The 23,148-nt window shown below is 36.3% G+C and overlaps 1 protein-coding gene across 15 annotated transcripts in view; it reads left to right on the top strand.

Annotated features, from left to right (window-relative positions):
• dlg1b (discs large MAGUK scaffold protein 1b) overlaps positions 1-23,148 on the top strand; it is a 145,601-nt gene that overhangs the window by 87,420 nt on the left and 35,033 nt on the right. For all 15 annotated transcript variants that reach the window (XM_052133254.1, XM_052133252.1, XM_052133251.1 and 12 more), the window contains 5 exons: positions 8,650-8,700; positions 15,525-15,649; positions 16,739-16,908; positions 19,751-19,887; positions 19,976-20,120. In XM_052133254.1, the coding sequence (XP_051989214.1) occupies positions 8,650-8,700; positions 15,525-15,649; positions 16,739-16,908; positions 19,751-19,887; positions 19,976-20,120 (628 nt within the window). The remainder of the gene's footprint in view (positions 1-8,649; positions 8,701-15,524; positions 15,650-16,738; positions 16,909-19,750; positions 19,888-19,975; positions 20,121-23,148) is intronic.

Raw genomic sequence — 23,148 nt, 5'->3', positions numbered from 1 at the left:
TTTGTGATTGGGGGACCATAATTGACTTCATGAGGAAATTATGTTGTGAAGGCAAGTGGGGTGGAAATAATGTTTAAAGTTTGACTTGTTTAGGCAAACTACATAATGTGGGCAGTGTTGCTGTGACTCAATCGAGATGTGTTGAGAATGAAATCAGGCTAATGTCATTATTATCATTGCATTTATTGAATTTGTTCAGATATTGTGATGAAGGCTTGAAGATTTGAGCCACTAAAACCACTAATCACAATTGAATGAAAATCACAGAAAAGGGTATTTTTCACCGATCACACACACAGAGATGTAACAGTATGAAAATTTTGTATCACAATTATTGTGACCAAAACTATCACGGTTCTCAGTATTATCAGGGTATTGTTATGACAGTGTACAAAAAGTACTGATACACACTGAAATAATTTAAACAGGTTTATATTTGAAATAAAATGAGTAAACAAGGGAATATCAAATTAAGTATAATAATAATAATTATTATTATTATTATTGGTGAGGTTTTATAAATATTATTATTAATATTAACATTAAATCAAATAAAAAATCTAAATATGCTGGTTGGGTGACTAAACTACATAAAATGTTATTACATATCTCTGAAATTCTTGATTCTGGTCGCTCATCCTGAAACTCCAGCTTCTTTAATTTCTCACACTCTCTCCTTTCATACAAACACAACTAGTGCCATCGTGAGTCTCTGTTATAGTTATCGATTGTTTTGAAAATGAAATCGGACTTTAGTATTTGTATTGGACGATTATTTTGTAGACTGCAACGGATTATAAAATAATTAAAGAACAGGTACAATTTTAAAACATTCATCGCAGATCACTATTTCATGTCCCCGTAATTATTTGAAAAGCCATGTATTAGTGTTATGAATGTACATCATTCAAATGTCGCACATATTTTTTATTTGTTACTAACTACATTTCCATCCAAGAATTTACCCCAATCGTTAGCCCTTTATTAATCATGACGACGGTATATATCCTTGAAAGCTAATTTATTGTAAGGGATTATGGATTGATCTTAATGGCATATAGATTCGATGCTCCAAACATGACATTTCCAGGAGTGCCAACACAAATATCTTGTATCATGCACATCGACAAGTGCACGGAGAACAAATGAATGGCCACTGTTTGTGATTATTTTTATCGCGGAAGCAATTCATTTATTTCTTAAAGTTGCTTTTCCACACATTTCAAAATAATAGACAGCAGTCACGGAATTAGTCCAAAATATAAAAAAAACTAAAAACATTTAATTTCGAAGCACAAAGATGTTTAAATTTTAAAAGAAATACACAATACTAGGAGAAAAGCATTAGAAAATTCTATAAAAATATTGTTTAGCTTTCTTTTGAAAAAATGCCAACAAAATTCCCTGTATTAAATTAAATTACCAAACTAAAAAAGCATTCAATTAAAAAAAATAATTGCCAAATGAATTTTTTTTTAAAATTTTTAGACCTTTATATGCTTTTTATTTACACAAACTTAAATTAGCCTTACCCTGTTCTGTAGATGAAAAAGTTGGCTGAATGACATTCTCAGAATGTTCTCCACTTTTTTCAAGACTATAAACTATCAGAACTATTTGTCCAATGAGTTCACTTTCAGAAAATGAGCTTTTGAACATTTTAAAACATTTAAATATTTAAAATCTAACGCTCTTTACCTCGGGCGCATTTGCTGAGCTTCTTCAGAAAATTAACATTTCATCATGACATAAAATGTGACAATCAAGTTCAGTTGGTCATTAAAAGTTGCTGGACAAATATGCGGGACATAATGCAGTTGTGATGGTGATGCTTTAGATTAGATGGTTGTTCAAAATAGCCTGTTGAATATCAGAAATGTATCATATATATAAACCCTGATATTACACCACGTCTTTAATAGCTGTGCACGCAGCATATACACATCGACGGATTATCCTTATACTAAGACTGAAAGTTTCCCCCACTACTTGGTGCAGGTTGCCAGCTTGAACAGGGCCATGATGATTCACTTTTGGGTCGGAACTGGTGGCAACCTGCGATAAGCGCAACATCAGGACCAATATTACAGTCCTATCAGAAGTGCAACTGTTCCTTTTTGATTGGAATTCCTCCTCTTCTGATTGCATTTATTTGTGAAATTAAAATGACAGTAAACTGGCTAATTTCAATGAATTTTCTCAATATTGTCTCCATTTTACCAAAACTTAGGAGGAAATAATCTGGGAGGCGAATTAGCGATAAACACACATTTCTGTATGGAAACGGCTTAAGGGCAGATTTCTTTTGCAATAAACCAAAACTTATGCAACAGAGTTTTTTTTTTTAGGCATGATGTCATCACACACAACCTTTTTATCAATAAAAGTCAATTTGATTAGATACCGACAGAAGACGCCAAATTTAGCAAATTACATTTTTTACGCATTTTCACTTAGTCTATAACAAAATTAGCGCAAAAAGTGGATGGAAAATAGGCTATTGTCTTGTTGTTAGTCTGTCTTCGCTCAAAGTGATGCACTTGCTAGGAACTTTTTCTTTGTGGAAGCTAGCGTTTTTTACAAGTGAGATAAGAAATTATTTCAACCCAATTAAATATTGTGTCCAACTATTTACTTTTCCTCATACTTTTCCCCAACTCATGAGCTGAGCTAAAAGTTAACTTACCTTGCATGCACTATAAAGTGATGGATGGTTGTCACGAAGATGACTCGCCAAATTGGACGCATTGCCCCATTTTGCAGTGACTTTCCTCTGGTAAGCTCTGCAGACAGAGTTACCATCGTCTACTAATTTTCCCTCAGTATTCTTATAAAATCCAAAATATGACCACGCTTCTGATTTGGTCTTCTTGGAAGGTTGGAAATTCTCCCGAGCGCTGTCATTGCCTTGCGTCATGTTTTCAAGCTAAAAAAACAACAACAATAACAATGTTGCATGCTGCGCCCATGCGTCAGACTCATGTGGACAGAAACAAAACACGATAATCGCACGATAATTACGTAACACGGTAATACTAATCATCTGGGAATTTTATCATGGTTTACCGTGAAACCGGTAACCGTTTCATCCCTAATCACACATTACAGCCATGTCCTTGTTCATTAACTCAATGTTCAGATGGTCCTTTGCCGTGTCCATGGTGCTGGGATCAAACCAGACACACCCGGCTACAGTGCTAATAAATATGCGAGGTCACACCTCTATGCATTACATAAACAAAGCTGAGTTCTTCTGAAAAAACTGTTTTCACTGCAGTCACATAATGTACCATTATTGGATAGACATTTTGGTTTAATAGTCATCTTTGCCAATTTGATTGTTTTTGTGTTTAGCTCATTTCAATTGACATCAATCGAGAGTATTATTAAAGCACAGAGCTTTATGCATAGAGAACAATGCTAGTTGGACATCCAATTCATACAACAACAGATCAGGATCTTCAATTGTTTACATGCGGCACAGTTAGCATCCAAAAAGGCAAAGCATCAAAAACATGTTGTTACAAACCTCTATGAACTTATTTCTTCCATGGAACACCAAAGGAGATGTTAGTCAGAATGTTAGCCTCAGTCACCATTCACTTTCATTGATTGGAAAAAAAGATGCTACAGTTGTGTTAAAAAAAATAGCAGTACAAAATCAATAACCTGATGAACCTGTTATTATTAGTAGTGATATTTCTGAATTGCAAATAATTTACTTGTAGATGTAGTAGTGTAACAGAAAAACAAGACACCAAACTGTCATGACATGCACTCTGCTTGTTCCAAGTAATTGACTCATTCATTGAAAGGGTGTGTTCAAAATATGAAGTTGAATTAGTTTAATTAGAGAATTGATTAATTATGTGAAAAAACAGGTGTCATTAATTGTCATTTATTGAGGAAGTAGGGAAGCAAATGTTTCACACATTGTTATAAAACATATTTCCTTCTGAATTGCAAAGTAAAATGGTCCGTTCCAAACATTGTCGGAGAAACAACGTAATTTGATTCAAAAGTTGATTGGGAGGGGAAATCTGCAGGGGAAGTGCAGCAAAATATAGGATGCTCCGCTAAAATGATCTCAAATGCTTTAAAATTGCAACAAAAACCCGAAACATGTGGAAGTAAAGGAGCAACTACTGTTAAAATGGGTCGAAGAACAGTCAGAATGGCAAAGATTTAGCCAATCATCACCTCCAGAAAGATCAAAGATGATCTGAATTTACCTGTAAGTACTGTTACAGTCAAAAGACATTCGATCGAAGCTAAGCTATCAGCAAAAAGCCTCCGTAAAGCACCATTGTTGAAAAAAAACAGGATGTGCAGAATCAGTTCCAATTTGCCAAAGAACACATCGATTGGCCCAAAGAGAAATGGCGTAACATTCTGTGGAATGATGAGAGTAAAATTTCCTTTTCGGGTCTAGTGGTCATCGACAGTGTGCCAGGCAACCCGCGGGTACTGAATTCAAGCTACAGTACACTGTGAAGACAGTGAAGCATGGTTGTGCAAAAATCATGGTATGGGGATGTTTTCCATACTACGGTGTTGGGCCTATTTATCGTATACTAGGGATCATGGATCAGTTTTGAATACATCAAAATACTTGAAGAGATTATTTTGCCTTGCCAAAGGGGAAATGCCACTGAAATGGGTGTTTCAACAAGACAACGACCGCAAACACAAGCAACAATATCTTGGTTCCAAAATATTAATTCAGTAATTTAAAGTGAAGTTAAATCTTGAAAAATGTCGACACTGCTATTTTTTTTTAACAGATTAGTGATCTGTGATCTGAAATTACTCATATTTGAAATATGGAAATAAAAGCTATTAAAAAAATATTTACACTTTATTCACTTTTAACCCACTGCTATTTATTTGAACAACTGTATGTGAAGTGAATGTTGACTGAGGCTAAGAAAGGCAGGGGTTTGAAACAAGTGGGTTCATTGTGAATATTGAATATTGTGAGCTGTGCCTACATTCACAGTATAGCATTTCCTCGAGTGCAGTATTGCTTTTATTAATTCTGTCTAGCAAAAACTGTGGTTGAAACGTAAAATTGCAAGCAACTTTCGGAAAAACAGTTTACATGAGTTGTGCTGCGGCAATGAAATCATTAAATTATAATCAACTTGAGATGAGCATACATTCGTGCGGAATTAGCATGTACATATAGTGGCTTTTAGATGCAATTATATGTTGTCCATTCTGTTTAAAAATTGCAATGGTAAGTGACAAGTTGTGTATTACTGCAACTGGGGAAAAATATATTTTTAAGAAAAGTAGAAAGACAGCAGCACATGCACGCTTATCAGGACACACACTTAGGAAATCTTGAAACTGAAGCAATGTTATAACATAATCAGAAGTCATGAATATTAGTAAATATGTTATAGTAACTGCACCAGAAAATGGAGTCTATTAAATACATCGCGATTGGTAATCACACGAGTAATGTTCAATTTATTAAAGCATGACAACCAATATAAGCTTCAACAACCCTACCGAAACATGTATTCAAGCATTATAGCAAATAAACATCTTCGCCAACAGTTAACAGCATCCGGAGAATGATGTCCTCCCTGATGTCCTGACCAAACATCAGTAGCTTCTCAAGCCAGCATATACGTGACGCAGTAGCTGGTCCTTCTTTTCTGTGCTTACGGAAATGACTTAAATGTGCAAGGAGGAATGATGTAAGCCTGTGATTTGGTGCCAAATACAACCTGACAGTTAAAAAAAAAAAAAAAAAGTGTTTTGAACAGGACTTTATTTATGCACTCACTTAATAATAGACTTTTGTTCATTGTAATCAAATCAATCTTACATAGTGCAGCTTTAAATGGTTAATAAATAATACAAATGTTAAGGATCCAGTTTTTGTTCACAGTATTATTTAGCAGTATGGACCTATCAGCCCCAAGGACTGGAAATATCCATTTTTCTATGATATCTTTGAAAAATATCCCTAATCTGTGCTATTAAAATGGGGAAAAGCTTTTGTTTTTAAAAAAATGTACAGATTATTTCAGAAAGTAATACAAATGATAATCATACAGTAGTACTATATGAACATTAAAGTCACATTTCCCTGGACAAAGACATTCAACAACAATCATCGAGATTAATATTGTCAGTTGTTTTGGTCTTCTAATGGAGCACATGAAGAGTTTTAGCTGTGTTTGCTTGTGTTTGTGTGTAAGAGACTCACCTGCTCATTATTAGCTTTTCAGTGGCAGGGTTGATGGGTTTATTCTTCTGTTTTGAGTGACTGCTGTCTGACCATGCTACTGATGCCATTTCATAGCTCTATGCCTCATTGTGCTCATCAGTCTCACACACATACAAAGATAGATGTACATTCATTGACATATTGATGCTATATCAATATATGCACTCAATAGAGCACCGCAACAGTGCTTTCCCACTTTCTCAGCCAAATTGTTTCCGGAAGTATTTTTCTCATTCATTTTTTTTCCTTATGGATTTCATAAAATCCTTTATAAAAGTGTTTTAAGCTATGAACCAAACCAACCACTATCAATGTTGGAGGGAAAGTTCACCCTGAAATGAAAATTCATGCCATCCCAGATGTGTATGACTTTCTTTCGTCTACTGAAAACAAACAAAGATTTTTAGAAGAATATTTCAGCTCTGTAGGTCAAAACAATGCAAGTGAAATGTGCCTGAAACTTTAAAGCTCCAAAAAGCACTATAAATCCATACGACTCCTGTGTTTTAATCCATGTTTTCTGAAGTAATCTAAGGGTAAATATCAACAGACCAAAATGTAGCTCAGTTTTCACTGTAAATCTTGCCATTGCAGTCTCTAGCCAGAATCATGATTTCAAGCTTGATTACACTTCCTAATGCTTTACTCATGTGCAGTGCGCTAGGATGTGTTTGTAATCAAGCTTGAAATTACGATCATTAAGGAGACTGCTGATGTTAAGATTTTTGTGAAAAAGGAGTTCTGTTTTGTAGTCTGTTCTCACCCAAAACCAATTGCTTCTGAAGATATGGATTTAACTGCTGGAGTCTTATGGATTACTTTTAATGTGGCCTTTGTGCTTTTTAGAGCACAAAACATTTGGCCACCATTCACTTGCATTGTATAGACCTACAGAGCTGAAATATTCTTCTAAACATCTTTATTTGTGTTGTGGGACACATCTGGGATGGCATGAGGGTGAGTAAATTATATAATGATAGGAAAGAAATATTTTACTATTGCATAATATAATATAAATATAACTCCTCTCTCTCTCTCTCTCTCTCTCTCTCTCTCTCTCTCTCTCTCTCTCTCATATATGTATACATTTATAAATTTATTTTTTTATAAATATATAAAATCTTAGTTTATTCCTATTTTATTATTAGATTTTTATATTTGAAGTTAAATATGTAAAAATTACTTATTAAGGTGTGTGAAGAAGCACACATTTTGTAACTTTGCAATCAGCTACTGAACTAAAACGGCCCATTTCCTCATTCAATTTATGAACGTGCAAGGATCAGCGTCTTATGACCGATTGACATAGGAGGCATGTTGCTCATTTAGTTCGGTAGTCCCGTTTAACAAGGAGATAGGAGCTGGATTAATTAAGCGTTAAAGTGACTAATGACATTACAATGACATAAGGATGTAATTACTTTCAGGCTATGTTGTCTTTTTTTGTATATTCCTTGATGGTCATGCACAGCAGATAACAAAATTCTATGCTTTGTTGTCATTTGCAGGGAAAACACTCGGCTGATGCACACTCTGTCGCGGGGAAACTCGTCCGATGCACACTCTGTCGCGGGGACACTCGTCCGATGCACACTCTGTCGCGGGGACACTCGTCCCTCGAGCTCAAACGCATAATGCAGCTAGATTATAACGTGATGGCTAAATATCTAAAACCCTTTACAAAAAAGATGCATTCACCTGAGAAGCAGCATATAAGATATTTATACTTGCTTTTAGAGAATAAGTACATTTTGTCGTTACTGCACTTGGAGAATTATAACCAAGTAAAAAAATACACTTGTATACAAAATACACTTAAATTTAAGATACATTCTCTTAAAGCAAGTCTAAATATCTTATATGTTGCTTTTCAAGAAAATTTATTTTGTTTTTTAGACAACTGTAAATGGAAAACAAGACAAAAAACTTGATTATAATAGGATTTTTTTGCAGTTAATTTCTTTACAGAATTAAACTTAATAAAAAGTATTTTTTCCCATTAATTCAGTGAATGTCTTTTAGAGGTATTTTTTAAAAGAAGCACGTTAGCATGTTTAATCCAACCTTTTAAGTCGGGACACAAGCAGAATTATCGGTTAAGAGCTAATGATTCATCTTTGCAATAATCGGCAAATAGTCGAATAATTGTTCTAATAATCCTTAGATTAACCCATTATCAAAATAATCGTTAATGCAGCCCTATTGCTAAATTCTTCCTTGCTACCTTTGAGCTACAATATACATACTATTCATAAAGGAAGCTACAGAAAAGCTGTCTGCAGTCTACCCAACAGTCAGCAATAGCCTACCAAACTCATCCGTAACTTGAACTGTACAATTCTAGTGCATATGATGAATTGATGAGTATGCACATTGTGTCTGACATCTTGTTTTTTTTTTCACAGGTTAACGGTACAGAGGCTGACTTTGAATATGAGGAGATTACACTGGAACGGGTGAGTGGACTGACCAGTGCTGCTCTTGTGTTTAGATTAAGATTAAACTACGTTTTCTTTCATCTTCATTTGACAAAAAAGATTTTATTTAAAAATACAATGAAAACTGATTGAAAAGCTGCATGCTCGGCCGCTCGGAAAACCAAATCCTCAATTCATCTGCATTTAATTACCAGAAAGTTTTATATCCCATTGGAGACGATTTTACTCAAGAAAAGTAAATTTTTTAATAAAAACTGATAATTGCAAGGATATTCATACCTATGAATGGAAATCTCTGTAAAAGTAAAAAAAAAAAATTATCCTCATCCAGTAATAATGAATGACTTGTGATTGTCACATCCTAGCCAGTGCTGAAAAAAAGTAACCAGTATCACGTGACAGTGCCACTGTGTATACAAAATACACCTGTGGTCAGGAACTATAATTTGCACCTGCTACTTATAAACTTAAATAAAAACAGACCTTTCTGCCATCATTTACTCACCCTCATCGTTCAAAATCAGTATTACATTTTTCATCTGTGAAACACAAGACTGAGGGACGAGAGGATCGTGTTTGTGGCTGTCGAAGCTCCAAAAGCACACATAAAAGCAGCATTAAAGTCATCCATAACACTCGTGCCTTAGATTTCTGTTCTTCTGAAGCCATATGATAGTATTGTATGAGAAACGGTCTGAAATTTAAGTGTTAATTCACCTCGTCATTCATTTGAAATGGGCATGCGCAAAAGAATGACTTTGTTTATATGAGCGCACCTGACATAAACGCTTTGGACTGTCGAGAGCTGCACGTGCAGGATGCGCTACAGTGCCAGGCGAAAGTTTAAACAAGGCAGGAGAAAAGGCAGAGGAAAAGAAATTGCGCACATCGGTTCTAATGTGTATTTTCACTTTTTTTGTTGAATGTGTGAAAGTGAATGATATTTGAAGACGGGTCAGTCTTCCACACCCCCCTTGCAATACCTCTGCCAGTGCAACTGTGCTAACTAAAGGGCAACGTTTATTATGCCATTTCTCTGTATGTAGCCTAGGCTTTTTTCAAACCACAGAAAGACAAAATTGTTACAGAAAATTTGCCTATACACAGTGTAACTTCTGGCCTAAGCTAAAGTCAATAATGATTGTCCCTTGATAACACATTTTAAAGGTTTTGTGTGTGAGTTGCACAAAGTGGTGCAGAAAAATTGAGCAGCCCCCGAAGTCATAGCTGGGTGTCGTCGGAAAACACTAAGCGGTGCCGCAGTGTTACGTTCGTTCATAGACCACATTTAGGGTGCTGTATGAAATACTTAAGACAGTACGACATAATCCCTCACAGCCTCATTTCCCTTTGCGTCAAATTAAATGTGGAGTCTACCTGACTACGGTCCACTTTGTCATGCTATGACAGTGTAATAAACAGACATGTCTAATAGGTCTGACTAATTGGTAGGTGGATGAACAATGCATTCATTTACAGAGAAAGTGAAATTTAAAGACAATTTCCATATTGCATGCATGAAGTTCCAGGTAATAAACTTCAGATTAGAACTGAGCGGTGTACAGATGCATTTTATAAGTACTGCATCACTGATCTCTTCATTCCATTGTATTCCTTACATTACATTTCCCTTGCAAACAGTTTGACTCTGGTTACTTTGTACGTCTCCTGCAGCCATTATTAAAAATCAAGCAGCTGCACAGCAAATACTTAACTCTGCAATGTCTCCATTTATCAACTTCATAGCATGTCAATTAAAATGCAACATGTCACAGCCATTAGCAGTTAAGAAAAACCAAGAAACGCTCAGCCTAACCAATTCACCCTATCTCTGCTGTTACCAGGGATGGGAAAAAAGAGCACCCTCTTGCCTTCCACTGTCAAGACTTAATCCCCAACTCTGCCTAAATCCCCCACCCCAATCTGCTTTTTTTTTTTTTTTTTTTTTTGGTGACCCAATTCATTGCTGCTCTGTAGTGCACATTAATTAACTCTGCATAAATAAACAATGCTCCTCTACAAGCTGTTGTCAGCTGAACTTAAAGCCTGTTCTTAAGCCAAACTTGCAGTCTAAATCCACAACTGATCACAGAGTGATATTTATGTGGTCCACACTCGATAATTGCTTAATGTTCTTTGTCTTGTATGTTGACTTACATTTAGTTAATGTGTCTTACCTGAACATTTTGACAACGGACCCAAAAGTGCAAAAATTCTCATAACTTTAAAACATATAAAACCACTGTAAATGTGATGAGTGGATTTTTTTAGAGAAAGCACTAAAATAAGCACTTTATAGCTCTGTCTGAAAACGTTTTTCCTAACATGCAGAGGTTAGGTTAAAATGTACATAAACATACAAGGGAAAGTGTGTATTTTATGTGCTGTGACAAGTCAGAAGTTTTAAAGATCTTAATCACCTTTCAAATGTTCTAGAAGTGCAAATAAAATATTGTCTTAGTTAATATGAAGTTGCGGGGAAAAAGTCTAATAATAATATATATGTATATATAGCTGTACAAGATCATAAAATTGACTGTTAATAAAAATACAATTGTTAGATAAAGACAGTGTCACACAGCAGGACACTGATGACAATGTTTAAAGTTTCCTGTTAATTACTCGTGTAAATGTTTATTTGTTTTTAAAATCAATGAAAACAAAGTTGGCCAAATATGTACATATATAAATATAAACAAATATATGTAAAACAAAATGAACATACCTTTTAAAGTGTAGAACTCTGCAGATATCTTGCAGATTAATTGCTCATATTTTCACTCTGTGTGAGTTTGCTGTGTCTTTTTATCAAAGGTGTTTTAATTCCTTCCCTAGATTATTCATATGAAAAGTGGAAAGCCCTATGCTTTGACAAGCACTGTTTCTGATGTATTTTAAACAAAGTAAGCTTCAAAGACACAAAGTAATATTTTTCATGACTTATTTTCTGTATGTTTATCAGGCGTGAGCAAGGCCATAACCACGTCTTGAACATCAACACACACTGGTGTTGAGGTCACACATATAATGGTCCTCTTTGGTCCTTTAATATAGCAAAGTCTTGAAATGAGATAAAGGCCCAAAATTTTATAGTTTTTGTTTTTAAAAGTTGCATGTATTTTTAAAGTTCACACAGTACAAGACATGCACCGTCTGCATTGCTAGCAATTTTGTTTGTCATCTTTCTTTTTTGTGCTGTCTCAAAGAAAAGATTAATACAATTTACTGCCCTCAAGTTGTCCCTTATTGTTTTTCCTCCCAGTAGAATCTTAAAATATTTTCTTAAAGTATCCTAGTGCTGCTCTTTTCCATACAAAAACAGTTCATATTGACCACTGCTGTCAAGATCCAAAGAGCAAAAAAAAATAATTAGAAAAATACCATAAAAGTAGTCAAAATAACACATCGCTGTTGTGTGGCGCCAGAAAGCTTGGAATATAGTGCACTTGTCATATGGGCTACTGTTATGAAATCTTTATACTGAACCTTCAATAATTCTTTATAGTATTTGTCCTTTATGAAACTTGACAGCTCCTGCTCACTATAAACTGTTATTCTGTGCCATAGAACTGCTTATAATATCTATTTTTATGTTTCAAGAAAAAACCCAGCATGTGGGTTTTGAACAACATAAAGATGAGTAAATGAGTGAGTAATTGTACATTTAAGATTTTTGGTGAACTACTTTAACTGATGGCTCAATGTTTGACCACAAACCTGACAAAACATACTCAAAATAAAATGGTCTCTTTTAAAAGCAGACTCTTTGGATATGCTGTACAACATTCATTAAATAAATTATTTAGAAAATCTTTATTTAGAATTATTTAATTAACTTTAATTTAGAATTATTACCTCATAATATTTGCATTAAGAATATATGATGCTGTCCTTGCCAAAACCTAAAAGCACAATACAATTCACAAGTCACAGGTCTCGCCATGTTCTAGTTCTGATGTGTGTTTTAAAAAAAAATATATATGTATAATTTTCTTAGACAATGTCAATAACATTTTCTAAAAGCTACTTCAAAAGCCTGCCAGATTACCACATTCATTCAATTCCTTTACAATATACACCCTATCACAATTTGTCTTAAGCCTGTTATGCTGTAAACTGCTCCCTTAATGTTTTCACATTCACAATTATGAATACATGCACGTACTGTACGTGACATATTTTAAATTCAAAACGGTGAATTTCGCCAAATGGTGAATAGTTTGCACCACTTGGGAATTAATATCGGTCGGGACTCTGAACAACATTTCAATCATAAAACTATGGTCAAATATTGCATGTTTATCTCACATGACACAAACACTCTTAACTTTAACTGCTTGCTGATGCGCGCTGCTGAAATAATCCACAAGGGTCCCGCTTAGCATCTTAAACTTGAGTCCCGCCTTCATCGATTTTATTCACAATCTCATATGACATTGACGAGCGGTGTTAAACTACTGAGCGTGGTAAAAAATGTAACTTTTTTTAAACCATTGTGTTATTCCTGCAACAACTTAATGACAATTAGACAACGGTGCATTATGAACTGCAGCAGAACAGCAACAAGGATATCAGTTATTGGGGGGACAATCTGACCATATCTGACTATTGGGGGCTCAAAGTATATTGTGGTTACGCCCTGGGTGTGAGCATTATTCAGCAAGCCGCACTTCAGCTCCCAATAATGCTTTGCGGTATGAATAAATTATGCAAATGTTTGCAGATTTTATATATGCTGCTTTTATTGTATTTGTTGTAACTTGTCGTTATTTGTCATTTTGTGATTAGTAAGTGCTCATCTTATACTTAATATATTGTCTTTTGTTGTCACCATTATTGTGATTTGTGTGTCAGATAACGAGGTCCACGTGAGGTACATAGTTAATGCACACATACGGAAATGCGCTACGATGTGGAAGTAATTTCAAAATAAATATTTGAATTTAGATTACAGAGTTTTTTTTAACAATCATTCTGTAATGGGGTCTGCACGAGCCCCATTACATGTTGGAGCCCAGGGTGGCTGCCTACATGGCCTTTAGGATGGGCCGGTACTTGCACAGCAACGGGCTATCCCAAATTACCCAGCGGACCACCTGGAAAATGCCCGCTGCTCCTGACGGCCAGTCTGCCCCTGATTATCATAATAGTAAATTTTTAACACACATAATCTAAAGAGTGGACAATCTTTGATAGAAGATAATCTAAAATAATCTTTTTCTGAAGCTGTACTGAATTAATATGTCTACACATGACAATTCACATGTTGTCCCAATGTTGCTGCATGCCCTTTGCTTTGTACAGTAACATCTACAGCCACAAATACAAGTAATTATTGAAACTATAATGTCAAAATACAGTGAAACGGAGAGCTGCGTTCACTATGCATGTAAAACACAAAACTGTTCCGTGGCAATGAAGCTAACTAAACTCGAGATCCTCCTGAGATGGTCGGTCAGATAATTTTCAGCATTCAACTTTCACAAATACAACACTTTTCTGGCAAACTGTTTCCAGATGACTGACAGAGAAGAAAGAGTGAAAACTGTACACATGATTGTACCGCGAGAAGTGCTCTCACTGAACCTCTGAACAAACAGCGAATCAGACATGCACATTGGCTTTTCTTTCATCTGTTCTTCAAAATCCAATCAGGTGTGTTTTTTTCGAATGCCGTTCTTTGTGTCTAAAGACATTTCTGTGTCACTTTGAAACGTGTTACAGGTCACACACCACAGTGGCGTGCAGATGACCAAAATTACCTGCCACTGCACAAAAAGTTCCCATATTTGATGTGTGGTGGGTGCTAATTTCATGCCCTGCACCAGTCATATCAGTAACCTTAAAAAAACAGTTTTATTCTACATGGAGAGGGTCCCCTCATGGCAGCTGCCTAGTTAGGATCACATGACCAGCTGAATACTACTCGCTTAATCTAAGTAACTGCCCTGTTAATGGACATTTTCACTCTAAAATTTAATGAATCACAACTTACTGTGAATAGTGAATATCTGCAGTGGCATTTGTTGCTGCTAGGTGTCAGTGTAAGTCAAAGACAACATTAAAAAAATTACTAAGTGCACCTTTAATTATAAGTGATCTAATAATATTTTTTAGGTCTTGTAAGTGAATGGCTATAAAAATGTGTGATACGACGTAACAACGGTGGTCATTGACATGTATACCTTCATAAAGTATGCTGGTAATTACCAAAAATAAGAAAAACTTGTTTACATGAGACTTAAAATCATCTGGCCATTCTCTGCTTTCGACATCAAAACATTAACAGAGTTGTGCACATTGGATATGACGGTAAAGGTGTTAACATGCAACACAAAATCAGGGTAAAGTGCAAAAATCTGCCTGTGTCGATCGTTTTTTGCGCAAGTTGTTTTTGACCTTACCCGATAAAGAAAAACCATTTAATGTGTTTACATGGACACACACGTTGATGGCTTATTCAGGATTATCGGTGTAAAATTGTGCATGTAAACTCTCTCAATATCATCTAGTGTAGTCTTTGTGCAGTGCACACAATGTATAGCATACAATTAAATAGTCTCAATTTGCACATTGTTTGAAGGCAGAATACTGGGCAAGATGCTTTTTCAGTAAAATGCAGGAAATAAAAAGTGTCTTTTATTATAAGATAAATCCATAAATCGAAGACATAATTAGCAGATGTAGCAATGATCATCATTAATAGTTGTTACTTGGAGCCCTGCTAAAGTCAACCACAGGTTACATGTTTACAACAAAAATAGCCCAGTGACTGATGTGTTTGGTTTTTGATGTTTTGAATTCCCAGAATTCTGTGAGCAGCTCTTCTGCTTTCTGTGTAGGGTAATTCAGGCCTGGGCTTCAGTATTGCCGGTGGCACAGATAACCCACACATTGGTGAAGACCCTAGCATTTTCATCACCAAAGTCATCCCAGGGGGTGCTGCTGCTCAGGACAGGAGATTACGGTAAGGCTGAAAAATTTATTCTGACATAAAGTGGTTAACACACATGCAGGTGCTCATGCAGTTGATGCATGTTTGAGACCCAAAATTTGGGTTAAGTGTCCAAATACTTTGTAAGAGCCACTGTATGTATATTAGAACACCCTTCAATAAACGCTTTTTTTAAGTGTCAGTGTAAATTACTTGGATATGTATTTGTTGTTGATTTTATTGTACTGTACTGACCATACATTGTAATAGATTTCCTCCTCATGCATTGAATTGTGTATGAATGGATTTGTTCTGTTTTGGAGTGGTGTTACTAACCGATAGAGCCCTCCAGTGTCTCTATACTGTCAGAGGCTCATTAAAGTGGCACTGCTGAGGTCCTGACAGCATTACACTGACAGCTTGGTGCACACACACACACACACACACACACACACACACACACACACACAGACACACACAGTGTAAAGAGGTCAGCCGTGCTGCTGGCTGCTTGCTTTTTTTTTAATTGAATTGTGTGTCAAAGAATTAATGAATGTATGTCATGAAGGCTTTGGAATACTTAGTGACTGTGCGATGTATAAACTTTTGAACTAAAGATTGTTTTGATTGACTTGTTAAGTTATTTTTACATCCCGTAGTCAACACTAAACACTGTGCTTTGAATTGTAGGTCAATTGCTTATTTTTAACAGTTAATCTGTGTTCGTTTTTCTAAAGAAAATCTCTCAATTGTAAAAACTTGCTCTGCCTCTGAAATTACATTCTCTGCTGATGTCACTAATGCTTCAGTCTTTTTCAACCCCTCCCCTCCTGTCAACCACCTGTCATATAAACCACTTTGGAAATACAACACATTACAGAAGTAAAATGGATCACGAAAATCATTTAATGCAGATTTGAATGTGGGTAAGGGTTAGACAGTGAGTGTCCAATCACACTTGAGGATTTCTTAACTTTTTGTTGACATTTTATAGTGTGCACTACCTTAGTGACCGTTCACCTTTAACCTCTAGTGCTCTGTGCAAATGAGATGAAATGTTATGTACACTACGATGTCCCTTGTGTGTGAATGTGTATTAGACCTGTTCTTTACTCCACACAGGGTGAACGACGTAATACTGCGAGTAAATGAGGTAGACGTCAGGGACGTAACCCACAGTAAAGCTGTGGAGGCATTGAAGGAGGCAGGGTCACTGGTCAGACTGTATGTCAGGAGGAGGAAGTCTCCCTCTGAGAAAGTCATGGAGATCAAGCTCATCAAAGGACCCAAAGGTACAATAACTCACAATTAGTGTCCAAGAACAGTGGTGCAATTGAGTGCATCCAACTGTAATGCTGAGTGAAAATACTTTTAGTTCAGATTTGGAGATTTTACTGTCTACCTTGGATATTAAAGTTGACACTTAATTTTTCACCCTGGATTAACCCAATCCTGGATTATTTTGTTCATATTTCAGTGTTCATACTTAACTCTTGGTTAGTAATTAAAGTAATGTTCCGGGTTGAATAAAAGTTAAGCTCACTTATCAGCATTTGTGACATAAAGTTTTTTATCACAAAAAATAATTTTCGTTTCGTGCCTCATTTAAAAAACAAAAATTGTGGTTGCAATGGAAATGGGGCCAGTCTATAAACATAAAAATACACACGGTTTCAAAAGTATAGCCACAAGACGTTAACATTATACATGTTAACATGATTTTAGTGTGATAAAATCCCTTGCTATCCTTATCTGTGTAAAGTTGTTTCTTCATTTCCCCACATTTTTAGCTGTTTCCATCTGATGCTGAAACTACCTTAATTTCCGGACTATAAGCCGCAAATTTTTTCCCACGCTTTGAACCTCGCGACTTAAACAATGACGCGGCTAATATATGGATTTTTCCCGCTTTCAAATTTTATTTTAAAAACGAAAAACATTCTGTGACATGCTCAGTTTTTAGGCGACATGAAGCTATCATTAGACCAATGAAATTGCCGAACGGGTTAAGGTCAAACAACTTTTTTGTTTACTGTTTAGATTAAATCGAGCGCGCTCAAACTTTCCATCATTCTGATTACGGTAGTCATTTTGTCACCCTCATCATGGCAAAGACACGGAGAAATGCATATGATGCTGCTTTCAAGTTGAAGGCGATTGATCTGGCTGTTGGAAAAGCAAAAAGAGCTGCTGCACGGGAGCTTGGTCTTAACTCTTTCCCCGCCAGCGTTTTTAAAAAAAGTTGCCAGCCACCGCCAGGGTTTTTGACGATTTTCGCTAAATTTTAATGGCCCGCAGAATATTTTCTTCCATGAATATATGAAGATGCTATATATCAAAATAAAGATCTGAGCCTCTGCTTTTAGGCAAAAAACGATTTTATTTTATCTTCATTTGTTCTTTTTTTATTGCCACTTGAACGGAGGTAGGTTTTGTCAAAAACAACATTTCGGACAAAAAGCTGAGAAAAAGGCATTTTTATCAAACAAGTGCTTTAGTATTAGTATGGTGTTCCACTTCTTCACGTTTGAGATGATCGCAGTCTGTTTCTTTGATCAAAGAGTTGCGTACTCTTTCAAAACATGCGCGCGGGTCTTCCTTACCGTATACCACCTAAAACACGGATACCCGGAAAATTCCGTGTTTGGCGGGGAAGCGGTTTTTCATAAAACCCGGAAAATTCTGTGTTTGGCGGGGAAAGAGTTAATGAGTTGATGATATGACGTTGGAAACAGCAGCGTGAGGAATTGACTCAGTGCAAAAAGACAACTAAAGCTTTCTTGGTAGGCTACTGTTTACTGCTAATTTTTTATTTTTTGTTATAAGCCGTGTTTCGTTAAAGCCTATTTATTTTTGTTATAAGCCGTGTTTCGTTAAAGCCTATTTATTTTTGTTACAAGCCGTGTTTCGTTAAAGCCTGTGTAAAGTTCATTTGTTTCAATGTACCGGTAGGCACCTGCGGCTTATAGACATGTGCGGCTTATTTATGTTCAAAATAATATATATTTTTTTTAATTCAGTGGGTACGGCTTATATTCAGGTGCGCTCAATAGTCCGGAAATTACGGTAAACGGCTTGTGAAAGTTTCTGCGACAGTGCAATGAGCATGAATATTTAATAAGGCACTATTTAGTTTAGGATTGGTTGTCTTTTGCTAAACAACTTGCTGAAAACAGTTATACTGATTTGGAAATTTACTTTATTGTGCTTTGTCAATACAGGACAGTATTTTCACTGCATACAATGCATCTTAAAATATTACTCAGAACTATTGTGCACCATGTTGCATGTTTCAATACTTCTTTAGAATACCAAACTAATGGTGGTTCAATATAATGTACATCATCATGCAACTTCCTTTTGTCTCCTGCTGTTACATAGGCTATAAAACAGATTAATGTGTAAATTATCCAGGAAATAAATTGCTATATATGAAGTAATTCTTATGACACAACAAGGTCAACTGCATCAACAAGGACAAATAACAAACTGAATAACAGAGTTTCAATTTCAGCAAATGAAATGTGCAGTTTTCTTGGTGTTTATTATTCCTGCTTCTCCACCCAAGCCTCTAATCCTCAGTGTAATACTGTGAAGGAAGCAGGAGTGCTGCTACATCACTTCTTGGGATTAATATCCGATCAGAGTTGAGAGTGTACAATGGTTCGACCGCAGTCTATACACATTCTCCACTATCAAGAGATTCTTCTACACAGGCATAAATGCATACACACACGATGGGGCTATTTTAAGGCCAGCCACAACATTCTGCAGTGTTTTTACAACACAGAAAAGACTTTAATCTGCTGTTGCCATGGAAACACTCCACTCCCTTGGACTGTTTTGTCTTTTTGCAATAATTTACCTCTGTTTATTTATCTGTTTCTGTTCTTGGAATTGAAGATTACAAAATGGCCTTTTTATGTTGTTGTGTGATTTAGAATGTTTAGTATAGCACGTTTGAATGTTAAGGATGTTTATATTAATAGATTTTTTTTATGATCTTGCCTGATTTTTTTTTCCATATTGTTGCATGTTGAGATGTTATAGGTCATAATGCCAAATATATAAGAGGTTAATCTGTGTGTTGAGGTATTGTCATAAGTTAACCCTTTGCCTTTGTTTGGATCCCAGGTCTTGGTTTTAGTATAGCAGGGGGTGTTGGAAATCAGCACATCCCAGGGGACAATAGCATCTATGTTACTAAGATTATTGAAGGTGGAGCAGCACACAAAGATGGAAGGCTGCAAATAGGAGACAAACTTCTTGCTGTAAGAAAACATTTTTAGTCTGCATTATTGATGACTATCTACTTGTTAAAGAGACTTAAGTTTTTCTGTCTGTATTGGTGTGTCGTAGGTGAATAGCTCCTGCCTGGAGGAGGTTACCCATGAGCATGCCGTGACTGCCTTGAAAAATACCCCAGATGTGGTCTACTTGAAAGTGGCTAAACCCAGTAGTGTCTTCATGAATGACAGTTTTGCCCCTCCCGACATCACCAACTGTGAGTTCCACTATTCAATGACCCATTACTATCAGCTAAATCAATCACTGTACTCTAATGCTATGAAATTATTAATGATTAATTAATGGCACAGTGAAGGAGTTGCCAGTTAGATAATTGAAAGTAACCTGAACCCCACTGAACATTTGTGATGAATTGGCAGACCAACTATGAGTCAGGCCCCTTCACCCATCATCAGTACCTGACCTCACTAATGTCCTTGTGTCAGAATGGGCGCAAATTCCTGAAGCCATGTTCCAACATCTAGTGGAAAGCCTTTTCGGAAGAGTGGAAGCTGTTAGGGGGGACCAACTCGCTTTAATGCACATGGTTTAAAATTAAAAGCTTAACATACACACATGGGTGTGACATTGAAGGGTAACATGCCCATTGCCATTCTGAAGATTGAGGTAGGAAACTTTTAAAGAAGTTATAGTATACATTAATACCACTCACAACTTCCTCAAAACTTCCCCAGTCTCCACTGCTCTCTTTACCTACACCTCAATGGAAACTTCAAGCTGCAGCGCTGCTTGCTCATTTGTAAAACCAGAAATGTGAGGGGGAAAAATAACTGTCATACTGAGTTTATTGATCTGTGCTCTGTTCTTAGCCCTGCCAGCGGGAGCACTAATAGCCCACAGAGGAGAGGACTAAACTACTATCGATTACTCTTGTTTGAGCGCACTGCCCCCCGCGGCCATTAAAGCCTACATTGTGTCTGAGTGCAGGGGAGGTGAAGGTACATCTGCACAAATGCCCCTCTGTATGTCTTCCTACCCCCAACTTGAGACTAATGACTCATGCTAAGGGCTGTGACCTGGCTTGAATCTGTGGTGAAGAGAACATCATTCTTATGTGTCAATAAACATGATTTACATCTCTTTGATTGAGAAGAAAGGGGGCAAACATATATGAACCTGTCCTTAAGGTCCTTTTAGATGGTTTGTGTCAACGTTCTGCAGTGTAGTAAACAATAGCGTTGCCACGCGGCCAAGCATTGCTCAAACAATTTCAACTTTGACTCTGTTTGCCACTGATCTTTCGAAGCTCAGTTTATGATTGCCAGATGATTCACATGATTTATCAGTATGTAGGAGGTACCATGTGAAAATCAAGACGGAGGATGGAAGAGGAGCTGATCCTGTGTGCATTTAGATACGATGAGTTGCACGACACAACGTTAATTGCATATCATGAAATTCTGAGATCATTCCATGGCGCTATCTGTAACAACTTTCATATGGATGTCAAATCGGCACATGGCACTTGCGTTGAGAGGCGTGAGTCATGTGACAGGAGCTTGACGTGTGGACTACCTTTTTAGTATTTTGACTTTTGAAGCAGTGGCGTAGCCAGAAACAAGGCTCTAAGTGTGCAAAACTGAAGCACAAGAAAGTGAGGTGTACCATTAACAACAATTGCATTCATTTGTTTTGAAGGGCAATTTGCACTTTACAGGAAAACTGACAAAAATGCACCAGATTTTACATTCACTGGCTCAAAAATGTAAATTTGGATAAGAAATAAATTCATGAAGCATTGTGTTGAACAGAAGAACAGCAGTTAGAAGATTCAATCTTTACTGAACGTTGTTTGCATTTAGCGAATACAGGGAGGTTTGGTTTATGTGTGACTGCAAATGTAAGATGAAGAATAATACTGATGTTACATTAAATATTGAGTCATTATGAATCAAGAAAAACATCATGTCTGACTTGATGTAAACTAGTAAATAAAATAGAAATGTAATCTGTCATGTAGACAGGCAGATAAGACTTATCTATAAATTAAGCAGGGTCACAGAATTAACAATTTAATGGCGTAAGCCTACAACACATTCTGAAGAAATTATAATCACGTTAAGGTGCATTACAGTACCTTTCCAAGTGTTTTCACCAAATATCTTGGGTGGCATTTGGACACTAATGGGCCTCTATTTTGAATATGAAGATGTATGGAAATGGAGGACAAAATTTGCTTGTGTTTCTCTTGGTCTCTGTCTTTAAAATTCCCCAATTAGCTTAAGCTTGTTTTATGAGAGTCACCTCCGAAAGTTATCCAGCTTCAGCCCATGGGAGCCTTCAGTGCATTTACATAATCAGCCACTGCTAAGCACTCCAACTGCTGTTTGACCTAAGACACGCAATGCCACACTTACAGACAAGTCACCACACAACCCAATCAGACATGCTTTTGTCATAAAGGGCTCTTGATCTCTCTGCCTCTTCTGATATGTCCTGCACAACTCCCTTTAGACACAAATTTGTAATCCTTAAACTAGGTGCTCGGCATGTACCCCAGTACAGTGAAGGATTAACTACTGTTTTAAAGTCAAAGCCAGAACAACTCTGCTGTTAGCTCTGATCCCCCTTGTGTATGGAGCAATTAAACAAAACCATCCCCATATCGGTTACAATTTGTGGCCAATTAGACACAGATAAAGTAATAGGTCCAGGGTTAAAACTATTAGAAGAGAAAGAGTGTCCCTGACCTTAAAGGAATAGTTCACCCAAAAATGAAAATTCGCTCATTTACCCTCATGCCTTCCCAGATGTGTATGACTTTCTTTCTAAAGCAGAACACAAAATACATTTTTTGGAAGAATATTTCAGATCTGTAGGTCCATAAAATGCAAGTGTATGGGTGTAAAATTTTTGAAGCTCCAAAAAGCACACACAGCCATCATAAAAGAAATCCATACAACTCCAGTGGATTAATTAATGTCTTCTGAATCTAAATGCTAGGTGTGTGTGTGTAAGAAATAGATCAATATTTAAAAAAAAAAACCATTTATATACATTTATTTTTATTATTATTTTTACCAAAAATGCTTACGGCCAGCTGTGGTTTGCACGTTGACGAGGGTGGCGTTCAAACTGCTTCTCACGTGACATAAGCTTAAGCCTCCTTAGCATAGATATTCATAAGTTGATACTCTATTAGCAGCTTCAGAAGACATTAATTAATCCACTGGAGTCTAATGGATTATGTTTATGATGGCTAGATGTGCTTTTTGGAGCTTCAA

This window comes from Xyrauchen texanus, chromosome 9, assembly GCF_025860055.1.
Source record: "Xyrauchen texanus isolate HMW12.3.18 chromosome 9, RBS_HiC_50CHRs, whole genome shotgun sequence".
In the NCBI taxonomy this organism is placed as follows: Eukaryota; Metazoa; Chordata; class Actinopteri; order Cypriniformes; family Catostomidae; genus Xyrauchen; species Xyrauchen texanus.
The sequence above is the reverse complement of the archived record's forward strand: the minus strand, read 5'-3'. Positions and strand labels throughout refer to the sequence as shown.